The sequence below is a fragment of the Bubalus kerabau genome, chromosome 12, assembly GCF_029407905.1.
Source record: "Bubalus kerabau isolate K-KA32 ecotype Philippines breed swamp buffalo chromosome 12, PCC_UOA_SB_1v2, whole genome shotgun sequence".
NCBI classification, from domain to species: Eukaryota; Metazoa; Chordata; class Mammalia; order Artiodactyla; family Bovidae; genus Bubalus; species Bubalus kerabau.
Genome location: NC_073635.1, coordinates 21795078 through 21808059, shown reverse-complemented (window position 1 = coordinate 21808059; position 12982 = coordinate 21795078). Strand labels below are relative to the sequence as shown.

Sequence of the window (12982 nt, the reverse complement as noted above, 5' to 3'; positions counted from 1 at the left end):
GCTAAGCTTCAGGAACCTAGGCTCGAAGCCTGGCTGTACTTGTTAAACGGGGCCCACGATCTTCATCGTAGGGAGGAAACATCTAGTTTCTCACAATTAAGTACACATGACCCCTGAACAAGGCACGTTTGAACTGCATGGGTCCACTTATACGCAGGTATGTTTCAACAGTAAATACCACAGCACTTCCCGATCTGCAGTTGCACAAGAGTCAACTGCATGATGTTAGCTATAGTTTGTTTTTAACAGTTGTTTCTCTCTCAAGTTGAGGAAGTTCCTGTCTATTTGTAGTTTGCTGAGAGTTTAGATCATGAGTGAGAATCAGGTGTTATTGAATGCTTTTTCTGTGTCAATTAATATGATCCTATGATTTTTCTTCTTTAGGCTTTTGACATGATGGATTACACTGATTTTCACTGAACCAGCTTTGCGTATCTGGAATAAACCCCACTTGGTCATCATGTATAATTCTTTTTACACGTTGCTGGATTTGCTAGTATTTCTTTTAGGACTTTAACATTTAAGTTTATGAGAGAATTGGGGCTGTAGTTTTCCTTTCTTGTAATGTCTTTGTTTTTCGTATTTGTTTTAAAAGTGATTGTTTTAAAAAATGGTAATTGAGATAAAAATCCACATTATATAAAATTCACCATTTAAACCATTTTTCAGTGTATAATTCAGTGATTTTTAGTATATTCACAGTGTTGTGCAATCATTACGGGAAATGTTCTATTTCCAGAACATTTCTATCACCTCCAAAAGAAGCCCATACCTCCAATCCCCTTAGTCCCATCCCTGAGGAACCCCTAACTGACTTTCTGTGGCTATGAATTCTCCTATTCTTAACGTTTCATATAAATGTAATCACACAATGTATGGTCTTTTCTTTCACTCAGCATGTTTTCAAGGTTCATCCACATGGTAACGGGTATCAGCACTTCAGTTTCTTTTTGTGGCCAAATAAGAATCCACTGTATTGATAAACCATATTTTGTTTACCCATTCATCCATCTGTGAATATTTAGGCTGTTTCCATTTCTCGGCTATTGTGAATAAGGCAGCTATGATATGGACATACAAACACCTGTCCCTGCTTTTCTTTCTTTTTGGGAATAAACCTCACTTGGTTGTGATGTACTTCCCTTTTTTATATTGCTGAATTTGATCTGCTTTAATTCTGTTTAGATTTACTTGATTCTATTTTCATGGGGGATGCATGGATACTATGCATGCCTTGTTCACTATTATAATTTTCAGTTTATTGGAACACAGTAGGTACTAAATAAATGATCAGTGATACATTAAAAAAAAACACTAAAAGAATAAACCAATAGAGATGGTGATGTACACACTGCTATATTTAAAATAGATAACCAAAAAGGACCTACTGTATAGCACACGGAATTCTGCTCGATGTCATGTGGCAGCCTGGATGGGAGGGGAGTTTGGGAAAGAAGGGATACATGTATATGTATGGCTGAGTCCCTTCACTGTTCATCTGAAGCTATCTAAACATTGTTAATGGGCTATACCCCAATGCAAAATAAAAAGCTCAAAAGAAAATTAAAAAAAAACTAGTTATTAAAGGAAAAAAAAAAGAATAAACCCATAGGGAAATGAATTTTTGCTCAACATCTAGAAATGAAGAACTTAATGCTGAGAATTTTCTAAAATCAGGAAGGGTTGCTACGTCTAAGGATACCTCAAGAGGAGAGGCCGGATGATCATGAATGAGGTCATAAGATGTGGATGAAATGACCTCTAAATGTTCCAAGGTCTACTTCTAATGTTCTGGGCCCTGCCACTGTTGACCTGGAGGAAACACTCCTTAGTGAAAATTTGCTCCTGATCTGTACTATGTAAATGGTCTATGGAACGATGCCAATGTTGAAGACACAATAAAACCCGAACGCCTTCCCTGAGACAATATGAACCTTTTACAACCGTTAACCAAAAATGGAACGAGCTCCGTGGAAAGCAGCTCACTCCCAAGCCCGGCCCCACTCTCCAAGTCTGCTGCAGGGTCTGCAGGCAGTGGGGTGGAGCAGGGAGACCAGGGACAAAGGCCATGGGTACAGGAGTCACATGGGAACCGGACTGGTTCTGCAACCGGCTCTGCAACTGTACCGGCCACGGGACTACATGCCAGTCAGCCAATCTCTCTGGGCCTCTGCTTCTTGATTCCAAAACCGGGATAATATTCACCACAAAGCACTGCGGTGTTTTGTTCCCAGAGACTGTTGTAAAGTTAAGTCCCCTCTTGTGGCCACGGAAGCCGTCAAGGAACATTTCAAAGTCTAAGGCAATGAAAACACTACTCTCATTCCTACCTTGATAGTTTTTCACAGGAGTCATCTTGTTATAATCTTCTGATAAAATAAACTCCTACAAAAGAGAAGGAAAATATTAAGTAAAAGAAATTCTTTAAGTGAATAAACATGTTTGGTAAAAACTGGATTGTATAAAGCAAACATCATCACTGAATTACATCTAACATTAGTATTTTGCCAATCAACTCAGCATTTTCTGTTCCTCTCTAAAAGTAACAATCATAATTATGATCCAATGCAATTACCGTAATTTTTAACCTTACAACTCTGAAATTGATTTTTTTTTTTTTTTTTTTAAAGTATACATCAAGAAAACTGGATCAAGTTCAGAGTTTTGATCCAGGTCAATTTTGAAGGTAAATCCAATTCAAATTACATTTTTTCTCGGTGGTACCACAGCTGAAATTTTGCAAGTCTCTGACCAGAGATCAAACAGGATGGTAATGATCTACTAGGAAAATAAGTTAGCTATTTTAAAGATTCGGTTTCCAATAGCAGTCTTATTTCCCAGTATAACAAGCTTCTCAAGGCTGCATCTTACTCATCCCTGTGCCCCCAGAGGACCTGACACAGTGCTTTGGCACAGTAGAGAGTCAAGATATAGTGAAAAAATGGATATGTAAAACATAGTCAATAAATAGTGGAAAAAAAAATATGTAAAAGATGTCTCCCAATCTGATGAAGTTAGTTTCAGTTTCAAATTTACTCAAAATGATCAGTTTCTATATAACACATTGTACATACTCTTTGTGAAGACACAGAAGAGGTGATTTTGTGTTTATGTTAGCATACTTCACCTAAGCACAAACAAAGACCCATATGTAGAAGCCAGTCAGAGGTATATAAGTTCAGGCCAGGTTTTGAGTCCTTTAATTTCTTTCAAATGCAAAATCTGAAAGCAGCATTTCAAATTTTGAAATGTCCATATATTCTTTTTTTAAAAAATATAAATTTATTTATTTTAATTGGAGGCTAATTACTTTACAATATTGTATTGGTTTTGCCATACATCAACATGAATCCGCCACGGGTGTACACGTGTTCCCCATCCTGAACCCCCCTCCCTCCCCGTACCATCCCTCTGGGTCATCCCAGTGCATTCTTAAACAGTATATTTCCATATATCCTTAACAATAGGCTGTCAACTACAAGGAAAACTGCCAAGAGTAATAAACTGATGATGTCTTTATGGGAACTGAAAAACAGAACAATGAATCTTTTCAAAACATTTGGAGGCTTTCAGAATTGCTCCTTGATGACTTCAAGAAAGGAGGTAGGAGGACAGACGCACAGACGCGTGACTTGCAATCTGGGTATTTACTGAGTTCATACAGTTTCTGTGGTTTTTCAGAGGTACATGATTAGGTGCCACAAAGTTAAAGTACTAGGTGATGTGAGAGGATAAACACCTTAACAAAGTCCCTCTGGGTATTGACTCTTCCACCCCAGCCCTCCTTAAGAAGCTTATCTGCAAATGGATTTTCTTCACCATGTTTTTCTCAGTAATAACATTATGCAACTTGTCATTTTTTAAATTCGTTTCATTATTCCTTCAAGGAGTGGCATAATATTCATTTCTGGTTTCTGAAGAGCTAGGCTCACAATTGAAGAGAGCAGACTAATTTTTAGAGAAGTCAAGTAGTTTTCCCATAAGGAGCTTGTAAGTGGGTAAAAAGGCACGTACTTATCTGAGCAATAGTTCACAACCACCCCTAATCCTTGGCAAGAATAGCTCAGCTCTGGGCCCCATTCTTTATTTATATTTATTACTGGAGGATAATTGCTCTACGATGTTGTGTTAGTTTCTGCTGTAAAACAGAGTGAATCAGCTATATGTACATATATTGCTTCCCTCTTGAGGTTCCTCCCACGCCCATCCATCTCACCCCTCCAGGTCATCACAGAACACTGAGCTGAGCTCCCTGTGCTATGCAGCAGCTTCCCATTAGCTATCTATTTCTGTGCCCCCATATTTTCAGTTCAGTTCAGTTCAGTTCAGTCGCTCAGTTGTGTCTGACTCTGTGACCCCATGAACCGCAGCACGCCAGGCCTCCCTGTCCATCACCAACTCCGGGAGTTCACCCAAAGCCATGTCCATTGAGTTGGTGATGCCATCCAGCCATCTCATCCTTTGTTGTCCCCTTCTCCTCCTGCCCTCAATCTTTCCCAGCATCAGGGTCTTTTCAAATGAGCCAGCTCTCCGCATGAGGTGGCCAAAGTATTGGAGTTTTAGCTTCAGCATCAGTCCTTCCAATGAACACCCAGGACTGATCTCCTTTAGGATGGACTGGCTGGATCTCCTTGCAGTCCAAGGGACTCTCAAGAGTCTTCTCCAACACCACAGTTCAAAAGCATCCCCATACTTTAGAGCATCCCAAATTTCCTATCATACACACAAAATGTATTTCTTAAAGACAACTGCTATTTGGGCAAGTGTTCATTGAGTTCTTATCGTGCATATGTTATTTTGAATACACTGAAAGGGTTCTTTAGCTTGGGCAAAAGGTACATTAACTCCTATCAGAAACAGGCAGGATATAAAATAAAACAACTTGATGCAGATTTGTGTTTAGGGTTAAGATATACAAATATAATAAATTCTCAGTTCACTGGATAGGTGAATTTAATTTCTTGTTCATTTGTTTTTCCTATGAAAATAGATACATAATCATGGAGAAAATTTCAGAAACTGTCAGCATTTTTTTTCATTATTACTTTCTTGATCAAACAGACAATTTGCTATTCTAGGAAACGTAAGACTGATAAATATTTAAAAGCTCCTTATGATACTATTTCTCAGAGATAATTATTATGAAAAGTATTACTGGAATATGTAATAAAACAAAATATTAGTATCATTTAACAATATTATTTTTTGGTAACAAATCATGCACATTGTTTCAGATAAGTACATACTTATCAACTTCAGTCTTTTTAATGACTGCATAAGATATACTGGAATGTTCTTCTGTTGACAAATGTCTATATTGTTTTCAGTTTTCCTTATTAAAACAACAGAGACCTCCATGGTGGTCTAATGGCTAAGACTCTATGCTCACAATGCAGGGGGCCCGGGTACAACCTCTGATCAGGGAACTAGATCCCACCTGCTACCACCAGAGTTTGCAATCCGCACCTAAAGATCCTGCACAATCCAAAATAAGTAAATTAATTTTAATAAAAGACATACACATTTAAAATTATTTTATCCATCTTTCTATCCTCCCTCATTTAATTTTTAAGAACATTTTTAGATTGACAGCAAGACTGAGAGGAAAGTACAGATTTTCTCATAAAGCCCTTGTCCCCACACATGCATAGCCTCCCTCTTCATCAACATCCCACCAGAGTGGTACATTTGTTAGAACTGATGACCTATATCGCACATCATTATCACCCCAAGTCCACAGTTTGCACTAGGCTTCACTCTTGGTGTTCTAAATTCTGTAGATTTTGACAAATGTAAAATGACATTATGTCTGCCATTGGAGTATCATACAGAGTATTTTCACTGCCCTAAAAGTCCTCTGTGTTTTGCCTATTCATCTTTCTCTCCTGCTTAATCCCTGGCACCACAGAGCTATTCACTATCTCCAAAATTTTGCTTTATTCCAGGTGGCCATACAGTTGGAATCACGGTAAGCAGCCTTTTCAGGCTGGCTTCTTTTACTCATAATACCCATTTAAATTTCCTCCATGTCTTTGCTTGGCTTGATTGCTCGTTTCTTTTAGCTCTGAATAATATTTCATTGACAAGATGTACCACAGTTTACTTATCCATTCATCTACTAAAGGATATCTTGGTTGCTTCCAGGTTTTGGCAATTACAAATACAGCTGCAGCTTCTCTCCTAGCTCAGTCAGAAAAGAACCTGCCTGCCAATGCAAGAGACACAAGAGATGTGGGTTGGGAAGATCCTCTGGAGAAGGAAATGGTAACCCACTTCAGTACTCTTGCCTGGAAAATCTCATGGACAGAGGAGCCTGATGGGCTACAGTCCACGGGGTTGCAAAGAGTCAGACATGACTGAGGGACTAAACCACCACCAAACAACTGCAGGCAGGTTTTTGTGTGGGCATACTTTTTCAACTCCTTTGGGTAAATTCCAAGGATTGGTGGGTGGTTGGTGGGACTGCACTGAATCCATAGATCAAAGAGGAAGAACTGACCTCTTGACAATACTGAGTTTTCCATGAATGTGGAACACCTCTTTATTTATTTAGTTCTTCTTTAAGTCACCAGAGGTTTGTGGTTTTTTTCATATAGATCTACATATTTTGTTAGATTTGCACTCAAGTATTTCATCTTTCTGGATGCTAATGGTTTTGTTTTTTTTTTTTAATTTCAATTTCTACTTGTTCATTGCTGGTATACAGGAAATGACTGACTTGTATATTACCTTGAATCCTGTAATCTTAATGTTTTGTTCAGTTGCTAAGTCATGTCCAACTCTTTGCAACCCCATGGACTGTAGCCTGTCAGGCTTCTTTCCTTCACTATTTCCCCGGGTTTGCTCAAACTCAGGTCCACTAAGCCAGTGATGCCATCCAACCATCTCATCCTCTGTTGCCCCTGGTCTCCTCCTGCCCTCAATCTTTCCCAGCATCAGGGTCTTTTCCAGTGAGAAACCTCAATAAGACTGCTTATTAGTTCCAAGAGATTTTGGGTTTTTTTGTTTGTTTGTTTTTGTTTTTTACAATTCTTTGAGATTTTCTACATAGATCATCATGTTATCTGCAACAAAGATAGTCTTAATTCTTCCTTCCCAGTCAATATACATTTTATTTCCTTTTTTTAAAAAAAATCTTATTCCCTTAGTTAGAGAACTCTTAGAACAATGTTGAAAAAAAATCATAAGAAGGAATCAAGGTTGAAAAGGAATTATTGCCCTTGCCTGAAATTTGATTTTAGGGAAAGCTGCTGGGTTCTCATCACACCTGTCTTAATGTTCACTGTAATAGATGAGCATACAAATCACACAGTATATATAAGGAAGAGGTTAGTAATTATCTCTGCTCTCTATCTCAATCCTTTGAGACAGTGCTAACAGTCTATTGTATCCTTCCACATGTTTTTTATCACCCTAAAGAAAACCCTTATGTAAACATATAGGTTTTGTTTTTTTCTGGTTTGTTGTATAGTATAAAAATAGGATCATATTATATACATTATTCTACAATTTGTTCTTTTCATTTGTAATATATCAGAACTATCTTTCCAGGGCAAAACACACTCTAAAATATGGATATGCCATATTTTTTTCAAATATCTTTCAGTAAGTGGACATTCTGCTTGTCTCCTATTTTCTACTATCACGACAATACAGCAAGAAATGTCTTCAAATGTATAAACATATGAACTAATGCATATGTTGCAAAGATGCTGGCTGAAAGATTGTGTACACTTAATATTTGAATACACTCTGCCAGATCACTTTGTAGAAGTATGCAGAATTTCATTTTCCCACCATCTGGCCCTCATACGAAAGCCTACTTCCCCATATCTCATCAGCATTAGGTATTACTCATCTTTTCAATTTTTTGCCAAATTAACATACAATTATCTATTTTATCTATTTTATAAATATAAATGTATATTTTATATAAATATAAAAGAAATATTTTGTTAATATTTATAAAATAGATAAAATTGTCTATTTTATCACTATGGTTTAATATGCATTATCTTAATGGCTTATGAGTCAGAGCACTTTTTCTATGTTTATTTGCCATATACACTTCTTGTTTTAGGAATTTCATCTTCAAATTCTGCTGCAGCCTGGTTTCCTAAAAAGTTGTGTCTGAGGTGAAACTTAAGTGCTATTTCTTAGTTTGGAGATGTGGTATCCATGGTCTGAGTGAGGGAAAAGCAAAGTGAGGCAGAAAAAGATGAATGGCGTGTCACTAATTTGGGCTGTGCTTTATGAAGAAGCCCAGCTGGTTCTCCAGAGCACAGCAGGTCTCTGGACAGACAGAACAAACGCCAGACTTTGCAAGAACCCACTGAACAGCGGGGTAAAGAGGGAATTTATCTACCAACTCTCTGCTCCCTTGCTTTAAAATTTGATTATAACTCTCACCAAACTCCCCCTCCCCCTCCTTCTAGAAGGCTGCATTGCCTATTCCTTGTCAGCAGTCACTGGGGGAAGTCAGATTTTAGGCCTTTCAAGGGGTGTACTTCATACAACTCAGAGTCACTGCGGAACCAGAGAGCTAGCTAGCTTCCTTCAGTTTTAGTTTAAAGATAGCAAAGAACAGGGTAGGTAAGAGTTCAGACCTCGGGCTCTGGAACCAAACTGTATGGTTAAAATCCCAGCTAAAACATGTACTAGTTACATGATCTTGGGGAAGTTACTCAAGATTTCTGTGCTTCAGTTTTCTTCTCTGTAATAGCTTCATAAGACTGCAGTGAGGATTAATTAATATTTATGAAATATTTAAAGCAGTATCTGGCACACCTTACCTTCAGAAAATGAATTAAGCATCTTACCTTTTAAAAAGGCTGCTTTTCGGCCTTTTGGCTAAGATCAACTGTGGTATGAGGGCTTCTCAGGTGGTACAGTGGTAAAGAATTTGCCTGGCAATGCAGGAGAGGAAAGAGATGCAGGCTCAATCCTTGGGTCAGGAAGACCCCCTGGAGCAGGAAATGGCAACCGGCTCCAGTATTCTTGCCTGAAAAATTCCATGGACAGAGAGGAGTCTGGTGGGGTACAGTCCATGGGGTTGCAAAGAATTGGACATGACTGAGCAACTGAGCACACACAACTTTTTAAAAAAATCTTCTGGAATATAATGAACAACTCAGATTGAAGAATTAGAATTCAACTATAAAATCAGGAACTCCCAGTCCTTTAAAAAAATAACAGCTTCTTGACAGATATTCCAATTTCTTTATTTAAAATTAATTTTAATTGGAGTACAGTTGATTTACAATGTTGTGTTAGTTTCAGGTGGACAGCAAAGTGAACCAGTTACACATATACATATATATATCCACTCTTTTTTAGATCCTTTTCCCATATAGGCCACTACAGAGTATTGAGTAGAGTTCCCTGTGCTATACAATAGGTCTTTATTAGCTATCTATGTTATATATAGTAGTGTATATATGTCAATCTCAATCTCCCAATTTATCCCTCCTCATCTCCTTTCTCCCTTGGTAACCATAAGTTTGTCTTCTACATCTGTGTTTCTATTTCTGTTTTGTAAGTTCGTTTGTGATATCATATGGTATTTGTCTTTCTCAGTCTGACTTATTTCAGTTGAATCGCTCAGGCATTGTCCAACTCCTTGCAACCCCATGGACTGCAGCACGCCAGGCTTCCCTGTCCATCACCAACTCCTGGAGTTTACTCAAACTCATGTCCATCAAGTCGGTGATGCCATCCAACCATCTCATCCTCTGTCGTCCCCTTCTCCCACTTTCAATGCTTCCCAGCATAAGGGTCTTTTCCAATGAGCCAGTTCTTCACATCAGGTGGTTAAAGTATTTGGAGTTTCAGTTTCAGCATCAGTCCTTCCAATGAATATTCAGGACTGATTTCCTTTAGGATGGACTGGTTGGATCTCCCTGCAGTCCAAGGGACTCTCAAAAGTCCTCTCCAACACCACAGTTAAAAAGCATGAATTCTTTGGCGCTCAGCTTTCTTCACAGTCCAACTCTCACATCCATACATGACTACTGGAAAAACCACAGCTTTGACTAGACGGACCTTAGTTGGCAAAGTAACGTCTTTGCTTTTTAATATGCTGTCTAGGTTGGTCATAACTTTTCTTCCAAGGAGCAAGCGTCTTTTAATTTCATGGCTTCAGTCACCATCTGCAGTGATTTTGGAGCCCCCCAAAATAAAGTCTCTCACTATTTCCATTGTTTCTCCATTTATTTGCCATGAAGTGATGGGACCAGATGCCATGATCTTAGTTTTCTGAATGTTGAGTTTTAAACCAACTTTTTCACTCTCCTCTTTCACTTTCATCAAGAGGCTCTTTAGTTCTTCTCTTTCTGCCATAAGGGTGGTGTCATCTGCATATCTGAGATTATCGATTATTCTCCCAGCAATCTTGATTCCAGCTTATGCTTCATCCAGCCCAGCATTTCGCATGATGCACTCTGCATATAAATTAAATAAGCAGGGCGAAAATATACATCCTTGATGTACTCCTTTCCTGATTTGGAATCAGTCCGTTGTTCCATGTTCAGTTCTAACTGTTGCTTCTTGACCTACATACAGATTTCTCAGGAGGCAGGTCAGATGGTATTCCCATCTCTTTTTCAGAATTTTCCAGAGTTTGTTGTGATCCACACAGTCAAAGGTTTTGCAGTAGTCAATAAAACAGAAGTAGATGTTTCTGTTGGAGAAGGAAATGGCAACCCACTCCAGTATTCTTGCCTGGAGAATCCCAGGGACGGAGGAGCCTGGTGGGCTGCCATCTATGGGGTCGCACAGAGTCAGACATGACTGAAGTGACTTAGCAGCAGCAGCAGCAGATGTTTCTGTGGCACTCTCTTCCTTTTTCTATGATCCAATGGATATTGGCAATTTGATCTCTGCTTCCTCTGTCTTTTCTAAAACCAGCTTGAACATATGGAAGTTCACAGTTCATGTACTGTTGAAGCCTGGCTTGGACAATTTTGAGCATTACTTTACTAGTGTGTGAGATGAGTACAACTGTGCGGTAGTTTGAGCATTCTTTGGCATTGCCTTTCTTTGGAATTGGAATGAAAACTGACCTTTTCCAGTCCCATGGCCACTGCTGAGTTTTCCAAATTTGCTGGCATGTTGAGTGCAGCACTTTCACAGCATCATCTTTCAGGATTTGAAAGAGCTCAACTGGAATTCCGTCACCTCCATTAGCTTTGTTCGTCGTGATGCTTTCTAAGGCCCACTTGACTTCACATTCCAGGATGTCTAGCTCTAGGTCAGTGATCACACCATCGTGATTATCTGGGTCATGAAGATCTTTTTTGTATAGTTCTTCTGTGTATTCTTGCTACCTCTTCTTAATATCTTCTGCTTCTGTTAGGACCATACCATTTCTGTCCTTTATGGAGCCCATCTTTGCATGAAATGTCCCCTTGGTATCTCTAATTTTCTTGTAGAGACCTCGAGCCTTTCCCATTCTATTGTTTTCCTCTATTTTTTTGCACTGATCACTGAGGAAGGCTTTCTTATCTCTCCCTGCTATTCTTTGCAACTCTGCATTCAAATGGGTATATCTTTCCTTGTCTCCTTTGCCTTTAGCTTCTCTTCTTTTCTCAGCTATTTGTAAGGCCTCCTCAGACAACCATTTTGCTTTTTTGCAATTCTTTTTCTTGGGGATGGTCTTGATCACTGCCTCCTGTACAATGTCAGGAACCTCCGTCCACAGTTCATCAGGCGCTCTGTCTATCAGATTTAGGCCCTTGAATCTGTTTGTCACTTCCACTGTATCATCATAAGGAATTTGATTTAGGTCATCCCTGAATGGTCTAGTGGTTTTCCCTACTTTATTCAATTTCAGTCTGAATTTTGCAATAAGAAGTTGACTTCACTCAGTATGAAAATCTTTAGGTCCATCCATGCTGCTGCAAATGACATTATTTCTTTCCTTTTTTTCTTACATTAACATTTTTCTTTCTTTCTTTCTGTTTGGCTGCGCTGGGTCTTCGTTGCTTTGCACGGGTTCTCTTCAGTTGTGATAAGTGGGAGCTGCTCCTCACTGGAGGACGCAGGCGTCTCATTTTGTGCTTCTCTTATTGCAGAGCACAGGCTCTGGGCGCTCGGGCTTCAGCAGCTGTAGCACGTGGACTCAGTGGTTGTGGCTCATGGGCTGAGCTTCTCTGTGGCAAGTGGAATCTTCCTGGACCAGAAATCGAACCTGTGTCCCCTGCGCTGGTAGGCAAATTTCTATCCACTAGGCCACCAGGGAAATCCTATATCATTCTTTTTAATGGTTGAGTGATATTCCATTGTCCTATATCATTCTTTTTATGGCTGAGTAATATTCCATTGTGTGTGTGTGTGTGTGTGTATGTATATCACATCTTCTTTATCCATTTTAATGTTTTATCCATAACATTATTCTAAATGTTCATTGTAGATTGCCTCATGTCCTGGTTATTGTAAATTGTGCTGCACTGGGGTGCATGTATCTTTTTGAATTATGGTTTTATCTGGATATATGCCCCAGGAGTGGGATTACTGGATCATATGGAAGCTCTATTTTTATTTTTTTAGGAAACCTCCACACTGTTCTCCATAATGGCTGTACCAATTTATATTCTACACCCACTCCAGCATTTACTGCTGTAGATTTTCTGATGATGGCCATTCTGATCAGTGTGAGGTGATACCTGATTGTGGTTTTGACCTGCATGTCAACAACTGGCGATGTTGAGCATCTTTTCATGTGATTTTTGGCCATCTGTATGTCTTCTTCAAAGACATGTTTACATAAAATTTTCTAATTTCCATTACAGCTATTGATCTATGTAAGCATTCTACTTCTCGAGTCAAATTTATTAATTTATATTTTGTTATAAAATCATTCATTTTCAAATTTTCAAATATGTTACTACAGAACTAATATTGTCTTCTGATTCTTTCATTCTCTTATACAGGCAGTTCTGCTATACCACTTATGCTAAAAACATGAATTAGTTTCAATGGGATT

General features: G+C 38.7%; 1 protein-coding gene across 7 annotated transcripts in view; it reads right to left on the bottom strand.

Moving 5' to 3' along the window:
• Positions 1-12982, bottom strand: part of WDFY2 (WD repeat and FYVE domain containing 2) — a 183160-nt gene that overhangs the window by 53502 nt on the left and 116676 nt on the right. For all 7 annotated transcript variants that reach the window (XR_008700923.1, XM_055542220.1, XM_055542219.1 and 4 more), the window contains one exon: positions 2331-2385. Coding sequence is in view for 6 of the 7 variants with exons in the window: in XM_055542220.1 (XP_055398195.1) it covers positions 2331-2385 (55 nt within the window). In the remaining variant the exon portion in view is untranslated. The remainder of the gene's footprint in view (positions 1-2330; positions 2386-12982) is intronic.